Source organism: Phyllopteryx taeniolatus, chromosome 17, assembly GCF_024500385.1.
Source record: "Phyllopteryx taeniolatus isolate TA_2022b chromosome 17, UOR_Ptae_1.2, whole genome shotgun sequence".
In the NCBI taxonomy this organism is placed as follows: Eukaryota; Metazoa; Chordata; class Actinopteri; order Syngnathiformes; family Syngnathidae; genus Phyllopteryx; species Phyllopteryx taeniolatus.
In genome coordinates this window covers 6,513,854-6,540,701 of record NC_084518.1, presented here as the reverse complement: position 1 = coordinate 6,540,701, position 26,848 = coordinate 6,513,854, and the positions used below count along the sequence as shown (strand labels likewise).

Genomic DNA, 26,848 nt, shown 5'->3' with positions numbered 1-26,848 from the left:
CTTGTTTGCGTGTGTGTATGGGTGTGTATGTGTGTGTGTGTGTGTGTGTGTGTGTGTGTGTAATGTTGAATACTTGCTGATTTTAAATAAATGCTGAAAAAGCCGCATGGTTGTGCCTTTTTCAGAATGGCACAGATTAACCCACAGGGACACTGCAAGCTACAGCTCAGAGCCTGGTTGCATATTTATCACTTAATGCTCCAGATGGCAGCTTTTTCAAGAATGAGGTGTTAATGTCTGCTTTCTTATGTACAGATTACATTCCAGAAAAGGTTAAGGTTCAACCCCAGCTATATACACAAACTGTTTCATGAAGCCACAGTACAACTCTATCAGAAGAGACAGCTTTTTCCAGTATCTACACAAAACAGAGGAAGTAATATGTGTGTTTACAGAGGGGTATTGGGCTGTCTTTGTATTTTTGGGATACTGGTTATGTTTATACACACAGCAAACAAAAAACAAAAAATATATATATATATACAGGGTGATTGGAAAGTAACTCCCTATTTTTAAATACTTATAATTCATTTCTGAACTATTATTCTTACAAGAAATGAACATGAGAAGAAAGTGCATTGCATGGAGTTTTATTTAAAATTCGATGTGGGCGCCAGCATTCGCCGGCAGTTTCTCAAGCCGCCTGGGAACCCCATTAAGTGATTTCACAAGGAATTATTGTGGGATGGAAGACATAACTTCTCGTATTGGCCCTTCAAATTCTTCCAAAGTTGTTGGTTTAGTAGAATAGACTTGGTCCTTTAACATACACAAAACTTTAGAAAAATATTACAACATATGAATAAATTATATGTATTTTAAAATCGGCAGCACGGTGGGCGACTGGTTAGCACATCTGCCTCACAGTTCTGAGGACCGGGGTTGTGTGGAGTTTGCATGTTCTCCCCGTGCCTGCGTCGGTTTTCTCCGGGTACTCCGGTTTCCTCCCACATCCCAAAAACATGCACGGTAGGTTGATTGAAGACACTAAATTGCCCTTAGGTGTGAATATGTGTGCGAATGGTTGTTTGTTTATATGTGCCCTGCGATTGGCTGGCGACCAGTTCAGGGTTCAGTTCGTCCGAAGATAGCTGGGATAGGCTCGAGCACGCCCGCGAAACTTGTGAGGATAAAGCGGTACGGAAAATGGATGGATTAAAATAGGGCGTTACACTTTAATCACCCTGTATACACACACACACACACACACACATATATATATATATATATATATATATATATATATATATATATATATAAATGATGGACACAAACGCAATATGTGTGGCATTACTGAGAGAGAGAGAAAGAGAGAGAGAAATTTAAGCATACATTATTTGAGGATGTATACCATTATTAATTGCTAAAGCAAGAAACATATAGTTAAACGTTTATGTTCCAATACATCACCTCCAAAAAAGTACAAACCTCTACACTACAATATAGCCGTTCTAATAAAATGACAAAAGCACACACAAAAAAAGATAAATAAAAACTTTAAATAAAATACATCTTACTCAACGGAGAGATGTACAATTTATAAACAAACTCCTTAATCCTTTGCTCCTCCTATAGTTGTGTTGGGTAGTCAGAGCTAGCATTCACAACGAGCAAGTTGTTGCTGCTCGAGAAGTGAATCAAATAAACCCTTTTCCGGGTTGAAACAAGCTGGCCTAACTGTCCTCACAATGTCCACTTTTTCTTGAAAATGTATTTTTAATCATGTCCGATATTTGTCCAGCTTTAATTAAGGCACCTGTGCGAATGAATCCCATTGAGTTTGAGGCAGGACGATGGATGGTAAAATCCAACCAATCAAAGATGGGAAAATGCACCCGTCACTCAGCGCCACAGTGAAGGCGGATAGTGATGTGAAAGTAGCGAATCTGACATCTGATTGGTTAAGAAAAACAGCCATTGTTTATGGTGTGTCACTGATGGTGTAGTGGTACACTCGCCTGACTTTGGGGCGGGCAGGGTGGGATCAGTTCCCAGTCAATGACGTGAATGTGAATGTGAGTGCGAATGGTTCTCCATGTCTATATGTGTCCTGCGATTGACTGGTGACCAGTTCAGGGTGTAGTGTGCCTTTTCCCTGAAGTTAGCTGGGATAGGCTCCAGCACCCCACGACCCTAACCAGGATAAGCGGTGTTGACAATGGATGGATGGATGGATGTTTATGGTGTGTCCTAAACCAGAGATAGGGATTCTGAAGCCCCTGGGCAGATTACAATGACATGGCAACACACAGAAGCTGAAATATGATAGGACAAAAAATTCTAATAAAACTGGAAGTTGGGCAGTCAAAACACATGCTATACATTATATTCTACATATAATAAATGTTAATAATATTCATTCATTCATTTTCCATACCGCTTATCCTCACTAGGGTTGCGGGCGTGCTGGAGCCTATGCCAGCTATCTTCGGACGAGAGGCGAGTACATCCTGAACAACCATTCGCACTCACATTCACATCTACGGACAATTTAGTCTCTTCAATTAACCTACCATACATATTTTTGGGATGTGAGAGGAAACCGGAGTACCTGGAGAAAACACACGCGGGCACGGTGAGAACATGTTAACGCCACACAGGCGAGGCGGGATTTGAACCCAGGTAGGCAGATGTGCTAACCAGTCGTCCACCGTTCCACTATATTAATAATAATAAATTAATTAATTAAATTGTATATATAGGTCAGTGCGCACCACGATATGTGATACTCTGCATATTGTTGATGATGTAGTCTCTGACCTTAGCTTATTCCTTTAAATTTCCCCCTGAAGATTTTTTTTAATGTCTGTATGAATGCTGTACTGACAGTGTTTTTCTTTGGAAGACAAATGCTTACAAAAATTGACATGTCCGGGGAAATCCAGATGTCTGGTCAGCCTAAGACCACATCACAATCAGATTTCACTGCAATAACACATCAGAATCAGAATCATCTTTATTTGCCAAGTATGTCCAAAAAACACACAAGGAATTTGTCTCCGGTAGTTGGAGCCGCTCTAGTACAACAGACAGTCAATTGACAGAGAACACTTTTGAGACATAAAGACATTGACAAAAAAAAACAAAAAAACAGTCACTGAGCAGTAAAGGGTTGCTGGTTATCTGGTAATGCCGGTAAAAAAAAAAATTTGACAATTGTGCAAAAAGATGCAGAGTCCTCTAACACTTAGAGCAGTTTGAATGACTAATATTGCAATAGTCCACACAATGACCATTGTGCAGAGGGCACCGAGACTTCAAGGAGTGTATGAGGTTTAAAGTGACGAGTAGTGCGATAATCTGGGACAATGTTGGTTGTGCAAATGTTGCAGATACTCCCCAATCAGTGTGCAAATGGAGCAGATGCTACTCTGGCATGAGTGGCCAGTATTGGTCAACAACAGATATGCAAATAGTGCAGCGTGGCGAGACAACTACAGTGAGTGCACGAGTAATGTATAATTGGCCCAACAGAAATGTGACAACAAACTCAAGTAAAGAAATTGGCAGCATGTTGTAATGGAATTTTAGGTTAGGTGTTTAAGAAGTTGATCGCAAGAGGGAAGAAGCTGTTGGAATGTCTGCTAGTTCTAGTTTGCATTGATTGGTAGCACCTACCTGAGGGAAGGAGCTGGAAGAACTGATGACCGGGATGCGGAGGGTCCGAGAGGATTATGCACGCTCTTGTCTCAGTTCTGGCAGCGTGCAAGTCCTCAAGGGTGGGTAGGGGGGTACTGACAATCCTTTCAGCAGTTTTGATTGTCTGTTGCAGTCAGAGTTTTTCCTTTTTTGTAGCAGCACCAAACCAGACTGTGATGGAAGAACACAGGACTGATTCGATGTGATCCGCTGTGTCGATGTGATCCGCTGTGTAGAACTGCCTCAGCAGCTCCGGTGGCAGGCCGTGCTTTCTCAGAAGCCGCAGGAAGTACATCCTCTGCTGGGCCTTTTTGAGGACGGAGTTGATGTTGGTCGCCCACTTCAGGTCCTGAGAGACTGTAATTCCCAGGAACTTGAAGGTCTCGACGGTTGACACAAGGCATCTGGACAACGTGAGGGGCAGCTGTGGCGAAGGATGCCTCCTGAAGTCCACGATCATCTCTACAGTCTTGAGCGTGTTCAGGTTGTGTCGGCCGCACCACAGCTCCAGCCGCTCCGCTTCCTGTCGATATGCAGACTCGTCACCGTCCTTGATGAGGCCAATGACAGTGGTGTCATCTGCAAACGTCAGGAGTTTGACAGTCGGGTGCGCTGAGGTGCAGTCGTTCATGTAGAGAGAGAAGAGCAGTGGAGAGAGGACACAACCTTGGTGCGCCCCACTGCTGATGCTGCGCGTGGATGAGGTGGCCTCCCCCAGCCTGACCTGCTGTGTCCTGCCCGTCAGAAAGCTGTAAATCCACTGGCAGATGGCAGGTGAGACGCTGAGCTGGATAAGCTTGGATGAAAGGAGTCCAGGGATGATGGTGTTTAACACTGAGCTGAAGTCCACGAACAGGATCCTCACGTAGGTCCCTGCACTGTCGACGTGTTCTAGGATGAAGTGCAGTCCCATGTTGACTGCATCATCCGCAGACCTGTTCGCTTGGTAGGCAAACTGCAGGGGGTCCAGCAGGGGACTTGTGACGCTCTTGAGGTGGTCCAGCCCGAGACGTTCAAAGGACTTCATGACCACAGATGTCAAGGCGACAGGTCTGTAGTCATTTAGACCCGAGATTGCAGGTTTCTTGGGGACTGGAATGATGGTGGAGCATTTGAAACAGAATGGTACTTCGCACAGTTCCAGAGATCTATTGAAGATCTGTGTGAAGACTGGAGCGAGCTGGTCCGCGCAGACTTTGAGGCAGGATGGGGACACATGGTCTGGGCCTGCCGCTTTGTTAATCTTTTGTTGTTTGAAGATGCGTCTCACATCCTGTTCATTAAGTACAATATGTCTTACCATGTTAGTTTTACATTACTCATTTACACTTTAATATGCTGTATGTATGGAAATGTGTGCAAAGGCTCAAAATAAACATCCAAATTGTCACCAACATGCAACGACAAAGGGACTGTAAAATTTACATTTTACTTTCCATATAGTAGACAGTTTGCAGGGTGAATGTAGCTATTACAACATAAATCCCAATCTCCAAAAACAGTCGGTGAGCAGGATGTTTAAACATTCCATCAGTGATGTGTATCACCAGGTAAATGGAAAGTTATAAATAAACGTAAACACATTATCACACACAAATATCTGCATATAAAATCACAAACACACACACCAGTGAAATTCTTGTCGTGCACCCGCTTCATCACCCCCACCCTCTTAGTTTAGCCATTTTATGCATTATTTTTCTCTGAGATGGCTGCTGCTCTATTTCTCCTTTATTTATAATGGAAGGAATACAATCACATGGTTATCAGATGATGAGTACTGCTTTGGTTTCCAGCCCTCAAACCTTGGTGCTGTGCGTGTGTGTGTGCATGTTGTGTGCTTGCATGCCTGTGTGTGTGTTGAACAGTCCTGCATTGGTCGTGATGGCCAACAAGACAATAATACAATTTTGAAAAGCATCTGAAGTGATCAAGTCACTATAATGGGATTAATTCTGCATCATGTCTCTGTAAGTGAGGAAACAGCAGTGCCATTGTTTGGAAATGTTGGGTCACGAACAAGAGAGCAAGCTTGTTTTAACTCTAAGGGCTACTATGAGAAGATCTAGAAAATGGCCCAAATTTAATTAAAATCCCTGAAGTGTTACATACGGATAGTTATAAAAGCTGCATCGCTGCCAGCTCCTTAGCATGATGTAAAAATACGATTGGGACTGGATTGCTCAACACACTCAGTGCTGGCTTATGATGAAATACCTTTGTTCTGACTATGTGAAATGTGTTGCTAAAGATGCACTTGAAAAAAGACTCTTAGCAGAATTAAGCAGCTTCAAATCAGGATGAACAGTACTCTAATTCATGTTTATTTCATAAATTCGATGTAGTCATGTAGAAATTGCATGGACGTCTTAGCCACTTAAAGGTATATTTTACAATTAAGATTGCTCAATAAAAGCAATAATGATTGTTTAAGTTTTAATTAAAATAAATGGCAATGACAAAGCTTGTAACCTGTAACCGAAACTATTTGACACTTTTTCATTGTAATTGTTTGTAAGCTAACCTTTCTATTTCAACTTTGTGTAAATGATTGGCTGTATACGCATACAAATAAGATTGTGATAATAAGAAAATGAGAAATGTATGTGCAGTAGGCTTTTCTTACCATCTAGGTAAGATGTTACCAACATCTAAAGAGGGTATCTCTGAAATTCAGTACCTTATCGCAATAAAGATAATAATGTCAGTAATTATATTTTACACATAACAACATAGCAGTAAATAGTTCCCTCCTTGGCCAGTAATGTTTGTTTTTTTTCAGATTATATGGATATGCATGACTCATCTTTAAAAAAAAAGAAAGAAAAAAAGAAAAGAAAAGCATAAATCAAAATGTGATTACAATTGTGGTCTTACGTTGCAACTTTACACCACAATAGCATTTCGGATCGCGAAAATGACACTTTTACAAACTCAAAAATTAAGATTTCAAAATGATAATTTCTATTTAAATGCGACCAGTTCAGGGTGGAGTTCGCCTTTTGCCCCAAGTCAGCTTGGATAGGCTCCAGCGAATCTAACCAGGATAAGCGGTGTTGGAAATGGATGGATGAATGGATGAACTGTAAATGCTAGAAAGGCTTGTCTGTGTAAACTTGACATGCACCTTTGTTCAGCCCAGTCGTGTGTGACCACTTCTCGTACTGCAACCAAAACAACAAAGGAGGGCACAAAATTGTTGCTCAATATAGTGGGTTTGGTAATGCTTCTCCACCAAATGGTACATTTACTGCACCACTATTGCAAGCCACCGGAGGCACCCACATCCATCCATCCATTTTCAACACCACTTATCCTGGTTAGGGTCGCGGGATGCTGGAGCCTATCACAGCTGACTTCGGGCGAAAGGCGGACTACACCCTGAACTGGTCACCAGTCAGTCACAGGGCACATTCACACTCACATTCACACCATCACTGAGTGGGAATTGAACCCACACTGCCCACACCAAAGTCAGGTGAGTGTACCACTACACCATCAGTGACAGCGCCCACATCCATCCATCCATCCATCCATCCATCCATTTTCAACAAAGTTTATCCTGGTTAGGGTCGCGGGCGCTGGAGCCTATCCCAGCTGACTTTGGGCGAAAGGCAGCCTACACCCTGAACTGTTCCCCAGTCAGTCGCAGGGCACATATAGACATGGACAACCATTCGCACTCACATTCACACCGTCACTGAGTGGGAACTGAACCCACGCTGCCCGCATCAAAGTCAGGCGAGTGTACCACTACACCATCAGTGACTCTAAACCCACATTCATATCTATAAAAATATTTTAAATAAATGGTTTGGATAAGCCCCACAAATGCAAGAAGCTTTTATGCTTTCTTGTACTGTTATCATGACATTTCTAAATACCGTAATTTCTCATTTGTACTAGTATAATACACCCCCAAAATCCCCCTCCCGCAGTTGGATTTAACTTCCCCCTATGTACAGTATAATGCGCACCCCAGAATTGTTGGTATTTATGCTAAAGAAAATTAAGCATTATCAGTATTTTATTAGGTTTTTCAAATAAATATTTTGCTCTGTGTGCATGTGCAGACAAAATAAATTTTATTAATTTCTGAAATGTTTTAATAGGAGACCGTTCATGTGGCTTCCTCACCATTTCTACTCCAGTTCTCATATTAGCAAAGAACAAAGACAGTGATCGACTCAAATAAATTCTCAATGAGTATAACATTTTAATAGTACTGTTAAAAATAGTACAGTCTTACATAGCAATAAACAATTTACCGGTATTCTCTACACACCATCAATCATTGGCTTGGATATCCTGCTGGAGAAACCCGCAGGATCGCGGAGCGGCCGCCTCTGTCGCCAGTCTGTGGAGAGGTCAGGGTGAGGCCTGGCGGGCTCCGTGGGAGGACATGATGGTGAAAATTTTGTTACCGTATTTTATATCAATTTGTAACTGTCACGATACGGAGGTATCCATTTTAACTGGACCCAGAAGCAAGCGGAGGCTGAGAAGTTTGTGGTGAATAGTTTATTGAAAAGGAAGTGTGAATTGGACCACTGAGGTGTAATGGCGGGTCGTCGAGACGGGGAACGTGCGGCAGGCGGTGGCGTGAGCAGATGGATGGCTTTGCAGCATGGTGGAAGAGGTCAGCAAGGCAGGGAACACGGATGGAGTACTGAGGACAAGGAGTAACATGGAAATCAGAATATTGCGAATGAGGCGTAGCTTACGTGAATGTACTAGGCTGGTGTACCACGGTTAAACATTAATACTCTGGCGAGGATTTCCAGGATTTGGCAGGCTTTTATGCAGGCAGAGCGCAGGTGGAGACAGGCTTGAGAAGTGACACATGGAACGTCAGATGAATTTTGAGAGATTGTGGAAGTTTTTGGTGAACAGATGTGGGATTGAGGATTTTGGTGATTGGGAAGAGACCAATAAAGCGCAGAGTGAGTTTATGGCATTCGGTTTAGAGTGGGAGGTCACAAGGAAAGCCAAACCGTCTGACCTACTTTCTACTCATGGTCAGTGGTTGTCCGGCCTAATGGGCCCGACCTGCAGGAGCCATGCCTCTTAATCACTCACTTAGCACACACTCACACCACCCATTGTATATATTTTTGTCGCTCATCTCATCTGGGCACATATGTATATCAAAGGGTTCCTGGGGGACTGGTATGGGATTGGGAGGTGTGGGTGTCGGACCGGGTTTCAGCACGTCTGTGGCATTGGGTCCCTGCGGCCCCCACTGGGTGGCCAGTTGTCAGGGCGCCTCGGTGTGGCCGGCGGAATGCCCTGAGTCCCTCGGTGTGGGATGTGTCCCGTCCACCGGGCTGCTCTCGGTGCGATTCCGCCCCTCGATTGATTGGGTGGGTTCACCAGCCTCCGCGGTGCGGGCACAGCAATTACAGGACACTTCTTCATGTATGTAAAACGGTGTCAATTCTGTTGCATGTATCCGCAGGCACGACCCCCTGGGACTCTTTCACTGGGTGTGGGGCCACACACTTATTACGACAAATTACTCGTGAATATGCAAATCGCTTGTGTATCCCCTCACTTATACTCTCGTCTTGTAAATTTTTATAATTTACATAGTTAATCCCACCACACTTTGTAGTTGTACAGCCGGGTTCACAACCCTTTCATGCTTCTTCTCCTGTCCTTGTCCTGTTCTATCTTGTCCTGTCCTTCCCACACAGGGTGTAGCACTACAGCCCAATGCAACACTCATATTTAATGTTTCATTGTTGTAGATAATGTAACCGTCATACGGGAGGGAGAGCTTGGGGAAGTGGTAAACCCAAGAGCGCCGTGGTGAACCTCGTCTTTGGGTCTCAAGGGGCATGTGGAGATTTACCGTAATAAATGCACAGTCGCTGGGTGACACGGCACTGACGTTCCTGGGGGTCTAACCTGTTGTTGCCGAGTCAGATGGGTTCATCCGGTGCAATGGGGGGTGACGAGGAACAGGAACTACAAGGATAGCTCATGACAGTAACATTAGACATTACATATCATATTGGAATGCAAGTACATATTTTTCACTACCCTGAGGTAGGTACTGCTATATGTCTATAATAATAATAATAATAATAATAAGAATGATAATATACAACTTTTGTTCATTTTCGTCCTACCTATGTATAATACACACAATGACATTTTTAGGGGGAGAATTACGGTACTGGCCTGCCATGCTTAATACAGTGTTCCATCCATCCATCCATTTTCTGAGCCGCTTCTCCTCACTAGGGTCGCGGGCGTGCTGGAGCCTATCCCAGCTGTCATCGGGCCGGAGGCGGGGTACACCCTGAACTGGTTGCCAGCCAATCGCAGGGCACATAGAAACAAACAACCATTCGCACTCACAGTCATGCCTACGGGCAATTTAGAGTCTCCAATTAATGCATGTTTTGGGATGTGGGAGGAAACCGGAGTGCCCGGAGAAAACCCACGCAGGCACGGGGAGAACATGCAAACTCCACACAGGCGGGGCCGGGGATTGAACCCCGGTCCTCAGAACTGTGAGGCTGACGCTCTAACCAGTCGTCCACCGTGCCGCCTAATACAGTGTTAGTCAAGTAAATTGTTTTCATTCTACCTGTGGTGATTTCAAACACCAGAGACAAGGGGCTCTGTTTTCGTGACTAGCGCAAATCCTCTGCAAGGAGGGGGGTTAGACTCGGTTTTGGTAATTTAATGGACTGATGTAAACCCAGTGCATTTACAAGTGTGACATCTGCGCTGGTCTGGGCATGTTCACAGCCAACGTCACAATCCTGTCCACGCGAAGCGGGTTATTTAATTCCCTTTTAAAGCAGCGCAAATACTCTGGCATGGAGACCTCCCTCTGTGTATGCAGAAGAGGAGGCAGTCATCTGTGGATGACTAGAGCATTGAATGTTAGCAGGTACCCTTTTTACGTAAATACAGTACAGAATGAGCTGGTGAAAACTGCTGTCGTCTTAAATATGTCCGCGGCCCTCATGTACAGTACCTACTTCACTTTCATCGCTCGTTTCGATTTTGTGTTGATGATTTTTTAACTGTAGCTCATCCCTACTATCACATCTTTGGTGGTCATTAACTTCATATACAGTACATTGCATGTAATTCGGTAAAGAAATTGGAATTTTGTATTTCTTAATGGCACCTTGTATATCATATAAGCCGAACCACTGTGTAATTCTGACAACAAAGTTGCTGATAACATTCTCACGGGAAGTGACCAACCCACTCCACCCATCTCTTAGTTTACCAAAAAATGGCACCATCAAAATCTTCAAATAATCCCTTATCTGCAGTTAGGCCTCAAAGAAGTAAACAGGCTCAATCAGAAGTGGCTCTTGTAATCATGAGCTTTGCGCATAAAGAAACACATGTGCACACCCAGACTTTCATCAAGGGAAATAACACTTTATGTTATGCCTCCATTGCTACAAAAAGGAGCACTGAGCAACTCGTGTACAACACACACTTGACTCTGAAGTTAATTCACTCAAGAGAGGAATGCAATGACAGTTTAATCTCATTCTCAGCGCTGATGTGCCGCTTCATGTCCTCTCCCAACAATTTTAGTGTCCCCATTACCAACACACAGAGTACAACTGCATTCAATTTACCAACCATTACTGTTGTTAATTTAAGGATCGTCTTGTTTATATATTAGTTTTTCAAAGAGGTTTTACAACCAATGTTGCAGACAAAAATTTACATGCATGCAAGCAGAGAATGCATTTTGTGTTCATCCTGTACACATGGGAAAAGCACCAATAAACACAAGTACTAAAAACATGTGCAGTGCAGTGCAGTGTTCCCTTGCCACTTCGCGCTTCATGTTTTGTGGCTTCAGTGCTTTGCGGGTTTTTCCAAAATATTCATAAAAAATAAATGAATAAATAAAAATACAGCCATATCGGCAGCCATATTGCGGAAAGACGCATGGTTTCATGTTGATGTGCGAGAGGTTTCCCTGCATGCCAAACAAAGAGATGAGTTGACGCAGAGGCTTTGTACATGACTGTACTGTACGGGGTGGCACGGTGGCCGACTGGTTAGAGCGTCAGCCTCACAGTTCTGAGGACCTGGGTTCAATCCCCGGACCCACCTGTGTGGAGTTTGCATGTTCTCCCCGTGCCTGCGTGGGTTTTCTCCGGGCACTCCGGTTTCCTCCCACATCCCAAAAACGTGCATTAATTGGAGACTCTAAATTGACCGTAGGCATGACTGTGAGAGCGAATGGTTGTTTGTTCCTATGTGCCCTGCGATTGGCTGGCAACCAGTTCAGGGTGTACCCCGCCTCCTGCCCGATGACAGCTGGGATAGGCTCCAGCACGCCCGCGACCCACGTGAGGAGAAGCGGCTCAGAAAATGGATGGATGGATGGATGTACTGTACGGGCACTTATGCAAGGCGCGTGATTGGTTCCCGGCGTGACATCGACCAATGAGAGCATGAGTGTATTTATCCCGTGAGCTGATTGGCTGCGCATCATCGCAGCCTCACCCAGCATCATCCCTTGTTGTGTCTCGCCAGTCTCGTGTTCGCAATAACTTTTTTTGTTTAAGCGATATTTTTTTGGATTAGTTAAGCAAGCCCTTACAATGCTGCCGAAGCGCTGTGCCCCTGCGAAAGCTTCCTCCGGGGCGCACAAGATGAAGAAGAAGATGATGACCATCAGTGAAAAAGTGAAACTTTTAGATTTGATCAAAGAGGGCAGAAGTTATGCATCTGTGGCACGTCATTATGGCGTGAATGAAACTACAGTGCGGTACATCAAGAAAGAGGAAGCAAACATCCGCCAAACTGATTCAATAACCTTCAATAAGGAAGCGAAACGTGTGGTAACTCCGCGTAATAAGAGAATTGTGAAAATGGAAGCTGTATTGGCATTGTGGATTGCTGATTGCAGGGAAAAGACAGTGAGTTTGGACACTAATATTATCAGGACAAAGTAAATGTTAATTACTGTATAAGGTTTTATAATTAAAGATTTAAGCAAATATGTGTACTGTTGTAATCTTTGTCTCAAATATGTAAAGTATAAATACTGTTTACATATTTTAAACATTCTGGTACCCACATACACAGCCACGAAAATTCCTAGGGGGGGGCAAATCCTACTTCGCGGTTTTTCACCTTTCGCGGGGGGTTCTGGTCCCCATTAACCGTGAAAAACGAGGGAACACTGTACGTAAAGTCTGTACAAATACAGTACAGTATATAAATAAGGAGCGTATCAGAATAGTCCTTCCTATTATCTCATTCATTCTTTATATAGCCCATTTGCCGGTCCAGTCAAAATAAAACTTTAGTTTTGCTTTTACTTTTAATGATTATTTTCAGTTTAAGTTTACTTGCATATTGCAATTTTCCATGTAATGATGTGTTGACAGTACCTTGGGAGTGATACGAACTTGTTTGTACAACCCCAATTCCAATGAAGTTGGGACGTTGTGTTAACCATAAATAAAAACAGAATACAATGATTTGCAAATCATGTTCAACCTATATTTAATTGAACACACAACAAAGACAAGATATTAAAATTTTCAAACTGATTAAGTTTATTGTTATTAGCAAATGATCATTAACTTAGAATTTAATGGCTGCAACACGTTCCAAAAAAGCTGGGACAGGTGGCAAAAAAGACTGAGAAAGTTGAGGAATGCTCATCAAACACCTGTTTTGAACATCCCACAGGTGAACAGGCTAATTGGGAACAGGCGGGTGCCATGATTGGGTATAAAAGGAGCTTCCCTGAATTGCTCAGTCATTCACAAGCAAAGATGGGGCGAGGTTCACCTCTTTGTGAACAAGTGCGTGAGAAAATAGTCAAGGACAAGGTTCCTCAACGTACAATTGCAAGGAAATTAGGAATTTCATCATCTACGGTCCATAATATCATCAAAAGGTTCAGAGAATCTGGAGAAATCACTGCATGTAAGCGGCAAGGCCGAAAACCAACATTGAATGCCTGTGACCTTCGATCCCTCAGGCGGCACTGTATCAAAAACTGGCATCAATGTGTAAAGGATATCACCACATGGGCTCAGCAACACTTCAGAAAACCAATAAATACAGTAAATACAGTTCGACGCTACATCCGTAAGTGCAACTTGAAACTCTACAATGCAAAGCAAAAGCCATTTATCAAAAATAGCCAGAAACGCCGCTGGCTTCTCTGGGTCCGAGCTCATCTAAGATAGACTGATGCAAAGTGGAAAAGTGTTCTGTGGTCCGACGAGTCCACATTTCAAATTGTTTTTGGAAATTGTGGACATCGTGTCCTCCGGGCCAGAGGAAAAGAACCATCCGGACTGTTATGGACGCAAAGTTCAAAAGGCAATATCTGTGATGGTATGGAGCTGTGTTAGTGCCAATGGCACGGGTAACTTACACATCTGTGAAGGCACCATTAATGCTGAAAGGTACATACAGGTTTTGGAGAAACATATGCTGCCATCCAAGCAAAGTCTTTTTCATGGACACCCCTGCTTATTTCAGCAAGGCAATGCCAAACCACAATCTGCATGTGTTACAACAGCGTGGCTTCGTAGTAAAAGAGTGCGGGTACTAGACTGGCTTGCCTGGAGTCCAGACCTGTCTCCCATTGAAAATGCGTGGCGCATTGTGAAGCGTAAAATACGACAACAGAGACCCCGTACTGTTGAACAGCTGAAGCTGTACATCAAGCAAGAATGGGAAAGAATCCACCTACAAAGCTTCAATAATTAGTGTCCTCAGTTCCCAAACGTTTATTGAATGTTGTTAAAAGAAAAGGCGATGTAAAACAGTGGTAAACATGATCCTGTCCCAGCTTTTTTGGAACGTGTTGCAGCCATAAAATTCTAAGTGAATGATTATTTGCTAAAAACAATAAAGTTTATTAGTTTGAACATTAAAAATCCTGTCTTTATAGTGTATTCAATTAAATATAGGTCGAACATGATTTGCAAATCATTGTATTCTGTTTTTATTTATGTTTAACAAAACGTCCCAACTTCATTGGAATTGGGGTTGTATATGGGCATAGGTACAGTGCTTTATACGTTATAGGGGCAGTCCCGTGGTAGTTGACCAAAACAGTGCAATTTTCCGCTAAACATACTGTAAGACGTAAAATTAATAAAGAATACAAAAAATGAAACCTAAGGTCTTCCAAGACGTTTTAAAGCTCATTTCAGATTCCCGAATGTTCAATGTAAAAAGTACAATTTTGATTTGATTTGAGCTCATGACTCTTTTATGCTGCAGTACTCTACCTCCTGCTGCTAAACAACCACTGTCAGTTATAATTTATTGAGTTACACCAAAACAGTCCATCTCTCATGTCTATGTCACTGCTTTGCTATTTACTTTTTATGTACTGGCAACAATGTTTGTGTCACATAAAATTTCCAACAGATTGTCTAACCAGAAGATGTTCTAACAGTAGTTTAGTATGATTTCACAATAAGTCATTCACTGAAAGGCACTCAGTAAAAAACAGGCATTATGAGTAACCAAAACCTCCTAGCCCAAAATGAGAAGAAGAAGAAGAATCACCTTTTATTGTCATGAACATGCATGCACACAAAATTAGTTCTCTGGATTTAACCCATCACAGTGAACACATACACATGTTAGTGGAACACACGGGAGCAGGGGGCAGCTGAAGCACCCAGGGAGGATTTCAGGGTAGCAGTGTCTTGACACCACAGCCATGAGGGATGTTGGTGGATGGTCCAGTCGGGGTCTTGAACCTAGGTCCCCCACGGTGGTTGGCAATGATCTTAACCATTGGGCCCAAATGCGTGCAAATTATGACAAAAACATAGTATCTTCAATATATTGTTCTGTTGCATATATTGACCTGTATTGACTATAAATTGTTAGTTACTTAAAAGGTTGAATCTGAGGGACGTAAGGCTTGGAAATATTTTTTGCTCAAACAAAAGGCAGCTTTTTCCCCAAATGGTCTTGTTGTGTGGTCGTGGACTATGTATAACCGCACCAAGATTATCTGAGAAGAGCCTCCTGGACAGCTGCTGCAACAACTGCTTTGCATAACCAAATCATTTCTGCACCAACTATCAGAAACCGTCTCAGGGAACCTCCTCGTCATCCTCATGAGGTCTACACCTGACTGCAGTTTGTCGTAACCGACATGAGTGGGCACACATCCTCACATTCAATGCCGTGTGTCACTTTGGAGTAGTGTTCTCTTCACGGATATATCCTGGTTTTCACTGTACACGGCAGAAGGCATACAGCATACCGTAATTTCTGGTGTATTATGCAAATTTTTTCCCCAAAGAAATTGTCAAAAGTCAATAGTGCGCATTATACATAGGTATAGAGGCAAATGGAAAAAACTTACATTTAATAAATGTATGCCGCCATCCAGTGGTTATGAAAAAGCTGTACACTTTCATTCCAAAATGCCACCACTACCTAGTGGTTATAAAAAAAGGGTGGCCTACACTTTCATTCCAATATGACAGGGGTGACAAAGACAGGTGCTACACACCAAGCGACACTGCTGAGCCCGAATGAACTTTTGTGCAGTGTGCAGGATTCGGCAACTAGTTTTCATTAGTGGACATCATTCACTTAATATTTGGGAGAGCACCGCAAGCGCAAAATAAAATTTTAGGTGATAGAATTTTAGATGTTAGTGGAATAGGCAAACAAACATGGCGGAAGACAAACATATTACTGAGTTCCAGCAAATAAATCATTCACTCGGATAATTTTGGGCAATCCAGCAACCACATAAAAGCGAATTTTTGCTTGATTTAACTTGTACCGAGTGCATGGAAATTTGATGCATCTGCCCATCCTGCATTTAAAACTTGGGACAGCACACCCGGAAAACTGCTTTGGGAGAGGCCAGCACCAATAGTCACCATGCATTGATATGACCCAGATGCATGGAAATGCAGAGTTGAAAAAAAGTCTTGTCAATACTAAGATTCGTTGTACACGATGTACACGCACACACACACACACATGCACACACACACAGTTGCCTTCATGAACCCCCACACAATTGGCAGGGTTGCAATAGTCTGTGTCTGTCTGTCTGTCTATCTATCTATCTATCTATCTATCTATCTATTAGTTATGAGTCTTTAAAGTGTACTGAGAATGATGTGCTTGTTTACATTTACTGTAGGTTTCTATTTGGCATGTCAAGTCTGCACTCATTTCCTCAAAATGGATGGATGGTTCATGTTGATGACATCATTGTGTAACTTGTGTGGCGTACATTACCAAGTAATGGGTACGGTAAAGCTAATGCTTTTTTTCTAATGTCGTTTTTGTACTGTGGATAAGTGCTGCTGAGTGCAGCTGCTGAAAGTAACTAAAAAGTTACTTTTTTCTAACTTAGTTACCTTTTAAATCAAGTAATCAGTAAAGTAACTAAGTTACTTTTAAGCTCAAGTAATCAGTAAAGTAACAAAGTTACTTTTTCAAGGTAACTGTGGCAACACTGACTGTGAATGCCTAAAATTTTAAATCAATAATTTTTTTGAAAATAGGAATTTTAAGTGTGGCTGTTTCAGCATGGGAGACATTTACCCAAATAAAACCTAGGCGGCATAAGAAAAAATCCATCCATCCATCCATTTTCTGAGCCGCTTCTCCTCACTAGGGTCGCGGGTGTCCTGGAGCCTATCCCAGCTGTCATCGGGCAGGAGGCAGGGTACACCCTGAACTGGTCACCAGCCAATCCCAGGGCACATATAAACAAACAACCATTCGCACTCACATTCACACCTAAGGGCAATTTAGATTCTTCAATCAACCTACCGTACATGTTTCTGGGAAGTGGGAGGAAACCAGAGTGCCCGGAGAAAACCCACCCAGGCACGGGGAGAACATGCAAACTCCACACAGGCGGGGCGAGCATTTGAACCCCAGCACTCAGAACTGTGAGGCAGACGTGCTAACCAGTCGTCCACCGTGCCCCCTGTTTTAGTTATAGTTCATTTAATCTTCAATGAACCTAACATACACGGTAGTAAAAGCTTTTGTTCTATGTGGTCTATATTGTACACTCGCATATCACTTAATTAATGCAATTATCTAGGGAATGAAGCCTACACATTCACTCTCTACTGACACGGATCTGCTTCATTTATCTCCACAGTGGCAGGGGAACTGATAGCTACACCTACACCTACTCACTTGAGATCTCTTTCCATGGGGCATTGTTTCAATTCTATTCACTTGGCTTTAATAAAGCTACATAAGGCAGCAATTCACATATCAATGGCACCCAATTTTCCTTATACAGAAGAATTATACGTACATATACAGTAATAATTAGGGCTGCACAATATATCTTTTGGGCATTGTCATCGCAATGTACGTGTGCACAATAGTCACATCACAGGGTACTGCGCAATTTTGGTGTATTGATATGCAGTCAATCAACTGTAATAATAATAAATGACCAGCAGAGGGACCTGGTTGGACATGCTAATAAGATTCACACCGATGTTACGGTAAATTATAACCAGACGTGTGTAGTAACTAGATTTTACACCGATCTGATGGGCTTGATCGGTATCTGCCGATAATTAGCATTTTATGCTGATCAGCTTTCATGTCATAATTCGCCGATCCGATCAATGACGTCATAGATCGACATCGAAAAAGACATTTACTTCGCGTCGCCGTCGTGTACAGTTTATTTGAATCCAAAAGCTAGTTTTTTTTTTCATGTCTTTTGACATCTTTTATGATCACTGGGCTTTATCTTGTCAAATCAAACTTGACTGGATACACTCGTTACCATGGCCACAACAACAACAATGGATCACGCCGGGTGTGTTGGTCAAAAAAGAATAAAATGGGGAAAAACGTAGTGGTGGTCACCGGTGCTCGGGAGAGGACGTTCATTCAAGGATCCCCATTTTGTCCTTATAATACAGTCGGCCCGATCCACTGTTGTTGTCCTCGCAACGGTAACGAGTGCATCCGGTCGCATTTGCGTTGACAAGATAAAGCCCAATGATTGTAAAAAACGGGATGCGGTGGTAACGGAATACAAGATTTTATTGCAGTATTCCGTTACCACCGTTACCAGTCTGACATAGTGCAATCGTGAAAGAGCAAATTTTTCTTGTAGTCTGATCCGGGCATTATGGGTTATCTGTTCCACTCCGCCGACATTTTTTTTTTTTTAATAACTTTATTGACCATCAGATATTTACAGGACTACGTCAAAAGATATGCGACAAGGCTAAAAATAAACTAGCTTTTGGATTCAAATATACTGTGCACGATGGCAATGACATCATTGATCGGATTGGCAAATTATGACATAACAGACGCATTGTTCCATCGAGTGATCGGATCGGTGATCGGTTATCGTTTTTTTTTAAACTCGCTGATCGGCCCCAAAAATCCTAATTGTGTAAAGCCTAGTAGTAACGCGCTACATTTACTCCATTACATTTACTCAAGTAACATTTTGGATAAATTGTACTTTTCAGAGTAGTTTAAATGCATCATACTTTTTACTTTTACTTGAGTTACAATGATCTACACGCCGCTCGCTACTTTTATTAATCAATTATTGCGTGCGCGATTTATTTTTAGACTTTGACTTCCACGTCTGCGTTGGGCGCTGTTTACACCAATCCAATGTTATCAGAATCATCTTTATTTTGCCAAGTATGTCCAAAAAACACACAAGGAATTTGTCTCCGGTAGTTGGAGCCGCCCTAGTATGACAACAGATTGACAGAGAACACTTTTGAGACATAAAGACATTGAGAAAAATAGTCACTGAGCAATAAAGGGTCGCTTGTTATCTGGTAATGCCGGGACGATTTTTTTATTTTATTTTATTTATTTATTTTTTGATAATTGTGCAAAAAGATGCAGAGTCCTCTCGCACTTAGAACAGTTTGAATGACTAATATAGCAATAGTCCGGTGCAATGACCATTGTGTAAAGGGCATAGAGACTTCAAGGAGTGTATGCAGTTTAAGGTGACTCGTCGCGCGATAATCTGGGACAATGTTGCTTGTGCAAATGTTGCAGATACTCCTCAGTCACTAGTGTCATTTGACTCCACTTCACCAATTAAACGGCACAAGGCAGATACATGTCCGCACACAAAGCCTTCGCAGGCCAATCAAAAGGAACAATACTGCGGGGGATGAGGGGGTGGGTGGAATCAGCTGCACGACTTGATTTTTACATTATAGACTGTAAAACACAACAACAGCTTTGTCATGCCGTGTAGTCTTGTGTTTGGACAAATTTGGAAATTTCAGCCCACTTCTAACTTGAGAAAACACCTTGCTGTAAGTTGCAGACGTTTTTGTTGTTTTGGTTGAAACATGCATTTTTTGAGAGTACGTTCTCTAATCACTCGCTCGCACACGCACGCATGCACGCACACATGCACGCACACACTTTATCAATACGTAAGTCTGGTCAGAGCGGCACGGTGTACGACTGGTTACAGCGTCAGCCTCACAGTTCTGAGGACCGGGGTTCAATCCCTGGCCCCGCCTGTGTGGAGTTTGCATGTTCTCCCCGTGCCTGCGTGGGTTTTCTCCGGGCACTCCGGTTTCCTCCCACATCCCAAAAACATGCTTGAATTGGAGACTCTAAATTGCCCGTCGGTGTGAATGTGAGTGCGAATGGTTGTTTGTTTGTATGTGCCCTGCGATTGGCTGGCAACCAGTTCAGGGTGTAACCCGCTTCCTGCCCGATGATAGCTGGGATAGGCTCCAGCACGCCCGCGACCCTAGTGAGGAGTAGCGGCTCAGAAAATGGATGAATGGAAGTGTGGTCAGCAAACAGCTTCTTCATTCAATCATTTCAGTGAATAAAGCAAATTCCTTAAGGCCCTGTGCATGTGGTGTTGGTTTTCGGCACCTAAACATTTGTGGCAGGTGTGTGTGGACTCACATTGAACATGTATTCAGCCGCATACCATTTATAAGAGGGAGTGCATCCTTGTGCAACCAGATTTATTTTTTATTTTATCCATCCATCCATTGCCAATACCGCTTATCCTGTTCAGGGTCAATTAATTTTTTATTTTATTTGTTTAACCTCTATTTAACAAGGCAAAAGACCAGTTGAGACAGAACATCTCTTTCCAGTGGTGACCTGGCTAAGAAGACAGCAAGTTAAACAAGTCCAAGTCAATCGCATACAATATTATTGCAGATGTTTATTCTCACCTCCCCTCTCAAAAAGATGAAATAAAATAAATCAATTCAGTTGTACCAATTCTAGGTCACATTAATGGTGAAAAAAAATTATAAAATTATTTATTTTGGTCTAAATTCTTTACATAAAAAACCTGGCATTTGAACAGGGATGTGTAGATGGTTGGTTGGGGATGGTTTTGATGGGATGGTTTTTATATCCACTGCTGCCTTGTTCCTGTTTTTGTAATCTCTGCCTGGTGATCCTATTGTGCCGTTTAACAAGTGAAAACAAAATAGTATACAACCATTTGTTGGAGCAAAATTTAGCTCTATTTGTTATTTTACAAAGATTGTATTCAGTCGTTTGTTATTTTATAAAGATTTGCAGTATCTGAATTTGCACATTCATACTGGGATAGGCTCCAGCACGCCCGCGACGCTGGTGAGGATAAGCGGTACGGAAAATGGATGGATGGAGTGATGTTTTATTTAGTTCTTTGTGTTGTATTTGACGGTCATGCTCTGATTTAAGTTACTCAACAGTTACTTGGTACTTGAGTAGTTTTTTCTTCTGACTACTTTCTTACTATTACTCAAGTAGTTATTTGGAGGGTTACATTTTACTTTTACCTGAGTCATATTATTCTAAAGTAACAGTGCTGTTACTTGAGTACAATATTTGGCTCCTCTACCCACCTCTGATTATAACCCATCAAACAACACAAACAGAGCAGCCCCGAGTTATGTAATTATTTGTTTTTGTATTATACCTATTAATGAGGACACGGGAAACAATTACATGACTGCATTTACTGTATCGCTCTTCAGAATGGACCCAACGAATACATGCCACAACAGATTACATTTGGGGGGAAGGTGGAGGGCCACAACATTATTGAAGGGACAAACTTCAGGTGTACACAGTAATGTGTTTTGCTTAAACTAAACCACTCAAATATAGAAATACTAATGCATATGTTAAAACATAGGTGTAAAATAACAGATTGATTAAAAAAATAATGAATAGTGTTTTCAATGTGCTAATAACTCTACATTGGGGCATGAGAAGAAATGATTTTAACTAACTAAATTAATTTTGTCTGGCTGGACTATTGCTCAATACTACAGTGCATGTAAATACACGTAGACTTCATACAAATGATGATGATGATGATAATTTTGTGCTCTACTGAGCATAGTTTTTCTAGAGAGGGAAAAAGAGAAATGTGTGCTGGTTTTCACGTTACATGTACATTATGTTAAAAACCCTTTTAGATTTGGGTTTGCAATTACAAATTATTGCAGCATTTGTTCATATCAAACTATTCTTAGCTTTTGCCTCTTTCATTGCATTGATACAGGCTAATAAAGTATGCTTGGTGCACGCTCATGCATGAAGATGATGAAGTATTACTATTTTTTTTTTTTTGCAGTGCAGTGTAGGATGATGAGTGTTGATGTTATTAACCAGATTCCCATCTATTGCATTAGTCATCACACCTTGTCAATCACACTGGTAAATGCATGAAAACACCCACCTATCAACACTCAGATAACTATGACCTTATTATTACAATTTTGTTGTCATGCTTGCTGGTGGAGCCTGATGATCTAAAGTGAATACATAAATAAAGACAAAGAAGAATTGTAGAGGAGAATTAGGAAGCAATTCAATACGCATGTGAACTTTATTTAGTTTTTATGATTGTTTTATGATTACTAAAATAAAGACGTTATAGGGGTGTACATTTTCTATTGACTAACACCACAATCAAAATCCCTGGAAAAGTAGAAGTATAGACACCACAATCTGGAATATAGTATGTGCTACACAGCTAGCTAATAACAGATACACTCAAGGCTTTGAATCTGATATGCATTCTGTATTTATTTTATTACATTCATTACTTTCAGTTGAGTGAGGAGCACTTGTGTGTGGCTCTGTGCTTCCCCTCTCTGGCCATAGATTTACAGTGCAGCCTAGTACATGTGCTCTTGAATTGGGTCAAATGACCTTGTCTCAGGTTTTCTGCGGTTACTACAATTTCCTCCCAGGCTCCCACATTCCCAAAACGTGCTTCAACCCAAATGAGAACAAGCGGTATTTAAAATGGATTTATGGATTGACTTTATCATAATGTCATTTTTTTCCATTCTGTTCAGCCTTTTCCCCCATATTAGCATTGCATTTGATTTAATAATGTAATTCAAACCAAGTTTAAATAATTACAGATATCTGTAGTTTACCATCAGACAGTCCTGTGTTCATCAGTATGGCGATTTTAAGTAATTTAGCCATATAGAATATCTCTATGCTTCCTTCATTTCAACATACTTGCAGTGCTCAACCTAAATGTGTACATCCCAACAGTTTCATTTTAGAATACATATTTCCTTGGGCATACTCCAGTATAAAAACTATAAAATATGATTGTGAATCAGATTTGTCCATTTGCACGTAAAAACATGTAATCCTTCTTACACATTATCATAATTCAGTTTTGCAATATTACAAAAACTGAAAGTCTAGCAAAGCTAAATTTTAGGTTAAAACATGCAAATTGCAGGTTCATCTAATCAGCATCAAAATTCTGAAAACGGCTCTCGTATTCTATGATGACTCTATAAAAAGCTTTACTTTTTAAGGTGGTTTAGTCGTATATGATGAGCACTGTATTTTGAAATATAGAAACTATTACTTTTTTATTACTGGTATTATTGTTTTAATATATACATCTGTTTTTTGTGCATTTTCACTTAAATTCAAATAAAAAAATATTTAACTGAATATGCCTTTGCAGTAGGTCAGTATGAGCAAAGGAAAAATCAGGAGAGGACTTCACTCATTTTGTCTCATTTCCCTCCCTGTGCATCCAGGCATTTGGGCAGATATTCTGCTGCCCCAAACCCATTTGGATGTATTGAAGGGTCAGATGGTGGTTCTGAAGGCTTCATACAACACAGTCCCTGGTAGCGACCTGAGCACAAACACCATCCTCTGGAACCTTGTTTCCAACAACACTCAGCTGGTAAGAAATTAATTGGTCATGAGTTTTGACCATAAACACATTTAGGCTATATTTGTAGGTAACCTCAAATATATGCATCATGATCTTGGCTTGAAATTATTTTAACTTTTCATCTATAGCCGGGTCCTCAGAACTGTGAGGCTGACTCTCTAACCAGTTGTCCATCGTGCCGCCAACTCAAATGCCAAAATGTACTATTCTGTCTAGAAGTCCCACTATATAATTACGTTTATATAAAACAATGTGGATTGTGCATGATTTTACAGGATGATGTTATTGTGCAGTTAATAAGGTTAAAGAAGGTTGCATAACTGAAAAAAATAACACCCCTTCGCACAGTGACATTTTTTTGTCACACATTATCTTTAGAATCTGGCGTTAGCTTTGTTTACCCCACACCATTACATTATCATGCTGACCAGATGGGAATTGCAAATAGGAATCACATACAATAGATAAATGTGGCGAAAAGCGAGCTCATGAAAGCTTTTCGCAGGAAAAGGGTGTTTCATCCAAGGGTGACAGGAAGCCCAATGTCAGACTTTTTGTGCTATGAAAAAAAACGAGGGACAAACTGTGGCTGTAGTCGTGATTCTGACTTAGGCAGAACAGTATGGTATGGGAAATTGTGATTTCAGTGAATATCATTAAGATTTCAAACAAATTAAGCATGTAGGTACAGTATTTAGAGTTGTCTTCTAAATAGTTAAATTAACAATAAAAAATAATGGCAAATTGGAATTGTTTTTGGTTGTATTTTTTAATCTTTTTCTTTCCGACATTTACAACATTATGTTATACCAGCACGTCCTCCAAGAGATTATCATTGTTCTGTGGTTTAAAATAAAAAGTTGCAAGCACAGCATACTGACACTAAGACGTAATTTGAGAGGTGTGGTAACTGGACCACAAGATGATGAAAGACGGTGAACTGGGATGGCCATGCCAATGACAGAGAAACGCCATTTTAAGATGAGTATGCTGCATATAGTGGGTTATATTGTATAAAATAAACATAAACAATAATAAAGTAATTACATAAAGCACTTGAAGTAGTCAAAACTTTAGGAAATATTTATTTCTGGCACTATGAGAAAGAGTCACTTTCGTCCTTCGTACTTGGTATTCTTCATTCCAGTCTTTAGCGGGGTAAAAGAGGAGAAATATTTCTGTTTAACTTAATACTTTCCTTGCAATTTATTCTTCTTATAAATATATTTTAAACTGTACACTGTGAGTTGTGCTTGCTGGAATCGTATTGTTTTATTATGTAGTTCAGTTTCCAAGTACTTAATGCAGCCCTATGGGGGGCACAAGTCAGTGCAAACTGTAGGCCGGTCCCAAGCCCGGATAAATGCAGAGGGTTGCGTCAGGATGGGCATCCGGCTTAAAACCTTGCCATACAAATATGAGCGTTCATCCAAAGAATTCCACACCGGATCGGTTGTGGCCCGGGTTAACAGCGTCCGCCACCGGCGCCGTCAACCTGCGGAGCGCCGTTGGAAATTCAGCTACTTTTAAATACTTGGGGTCAACCGTCCAGAGCAATGGTGAGTGTGGAACGGGTGGAGGAAGGTGTCAGGTGTGTTATGTGACAGAAGAGTCTCTGCGAGGATGAAGGGCAAACTTTATAAAACACTGGTGAGGCCATCCATGATGTACGGATTAGAGACAGTGGCACTGAAGAGACAACAGGAAGCAGAGCTGGATGTGGCAGAAATGAAGATGTTGAGGTTCGCTCTCGGAGTGACCAGGTTGGATAAAATTAGAAATGAGATCATCAGAGGGACAGCCAAGGTTCGATGTTCTGGAGACAAAGTTAGAGAGAGCAGACTTCAATGGTTTGGACACGTCCAGAGGAGAAATAGTGAGTATATTGGTAGAAGGATGACGACGATGGAGCTGCCAGACAAGAGAGCTAGAGGAAAACCAAAGAGAAGGTTGATGGATGTTGTGAGGGAAGACATGATGGCAGTTGGTGTTCGAGAGGAGGATGCAGGAGATAGGCTTACATGTAAAAGGATGATGCGCTGTGGCGACCCCTAACGGGACAAGCCGAAAGGAAAAGAAGAAGTTTCCAAGTACTTCATGACATTTTGCATGACATGATTACATCTGAGACTCGCAAACAAGTTCCATGTTCCTCACTTCGTCAAATAAAGACCACATCATTTAGAAATATCAATTACTCAAAACTAACTTTGCCTCTCTTTCCTTGTTCAGATCATTTCTTACACCAAGGGCTCCATCAGCGTGGGGAGTTCCCAGTTTAAGGGCCGAGTTGGGTTCACCTCTAGCATGCCCTCTAGTGATGTGTCTCTGTTCGTCAACAACACCCAGGAGTCAGATTCAGGACGTTACCTCTGCCAAGTCATCATCCCAGATAACCCTGGCCTCACTGCTCAGCTCAGCCTGGATGTCAAAGGTAAGACACAGATTATGACTGAACTATTTGTTCATTAGTTTTAAGTTTTATAAAATACAATTATTACTCTTACTCCCTTCTCGCCTCAGTGCCTCCTGCTGTCCCAAAGTGCACTTTATCAGGGAAACCAGTGCTGAAAGGAAATGTGACACTGAGCTGCAAGTCTGACAGCGGGAAGCCAATTCCATTGTATAAGTGGACGAAAACCAGTCCCCTCTCTGAGGTCTTCTTCTCACCCATGCTCAGTGAGTGGAGCCCACACAACTGTACAGCCTGATACCATAATGTATATCACAAGTGATTCAGCAACTAATTAGAAATAAAGGTGGTGTCTGGCTTATTCTCTACCACTCTCCATCTGTTTTGTATATTTGTCTGTTTATACAGTTCACTGTACATTGAATAATGTGAATAAATGCATCCATGATTATAGTCCTTTTTCTTGGTAAATGATATTTTAGATGAGAAGACAGGCAATCTGAAGCTGAGTAACCTGAGCAGTAACATGTCAGGGAAGTACGTGTGCACTGCCAGCAACACAGCCGGAATCGAAAGCTGCTTCATCAACCTAGAGATATCCTCCTGTACGT

General features: G+C 41.7%; 2 protein-coding genes across 4 annotated transcripts in view; one reads left to right on the top strand and one right to left on the bottom strand.

Moving 5' to 3' along the window:
* Nucleotides 1–26,848, top strand: part of esama (endothelial cell adhesion molecule a) — an 83,771-nt gene that overhangs the window by 49,770 nt on the left and 7,153 nt on the right. For all 3 annotated transcript variants that reach the window (XM_061751041.1, XM_061751043.1, XM_061751040.1), the window contains 4 exons: nucleotides 23,682–23,833; nucleotides 26,057–26,258; nucleotides 26,348–26,503; nucleotides 26,720–26,842. In XM_061751041.1, coding sequence (XP_061607025.1) covers nucleotides 23,682–23,833; nucleotides 26,057–26,258; nucleotides 26,348–26,503; nucleotides 26,720–26,842 — 633 coding nt within the window. The remainder of the gene's footprint in view (nucleotides 1–23,681; nucleotides 23,834–26,056; nucleotides 26,259–26,347; nucleotides 26,504–26,719; nucleotides 26,843–26,848) is intronic.
* The window catches only part of fez1 (fasciculation and elongation protein zeta 1 (zygin I)), a 68,128-nt gene continuing 49,124 nt past the window's right edge, over nucleotides 7,845–26,848 (bottom strand). The window contains exon 10 of the mRNA XM_061751044.1: nucleotides 7,845–8,308. Coding sequence (XP_061607028.1) covers nucleotides 8,280–8,308 — 29 coding nt within the window. The 3' untranslated portion in view covers nucleotides 7,845–8,279. The remainder of the gene's footprint in view (nucleotides 8,309–26,848) is intronic.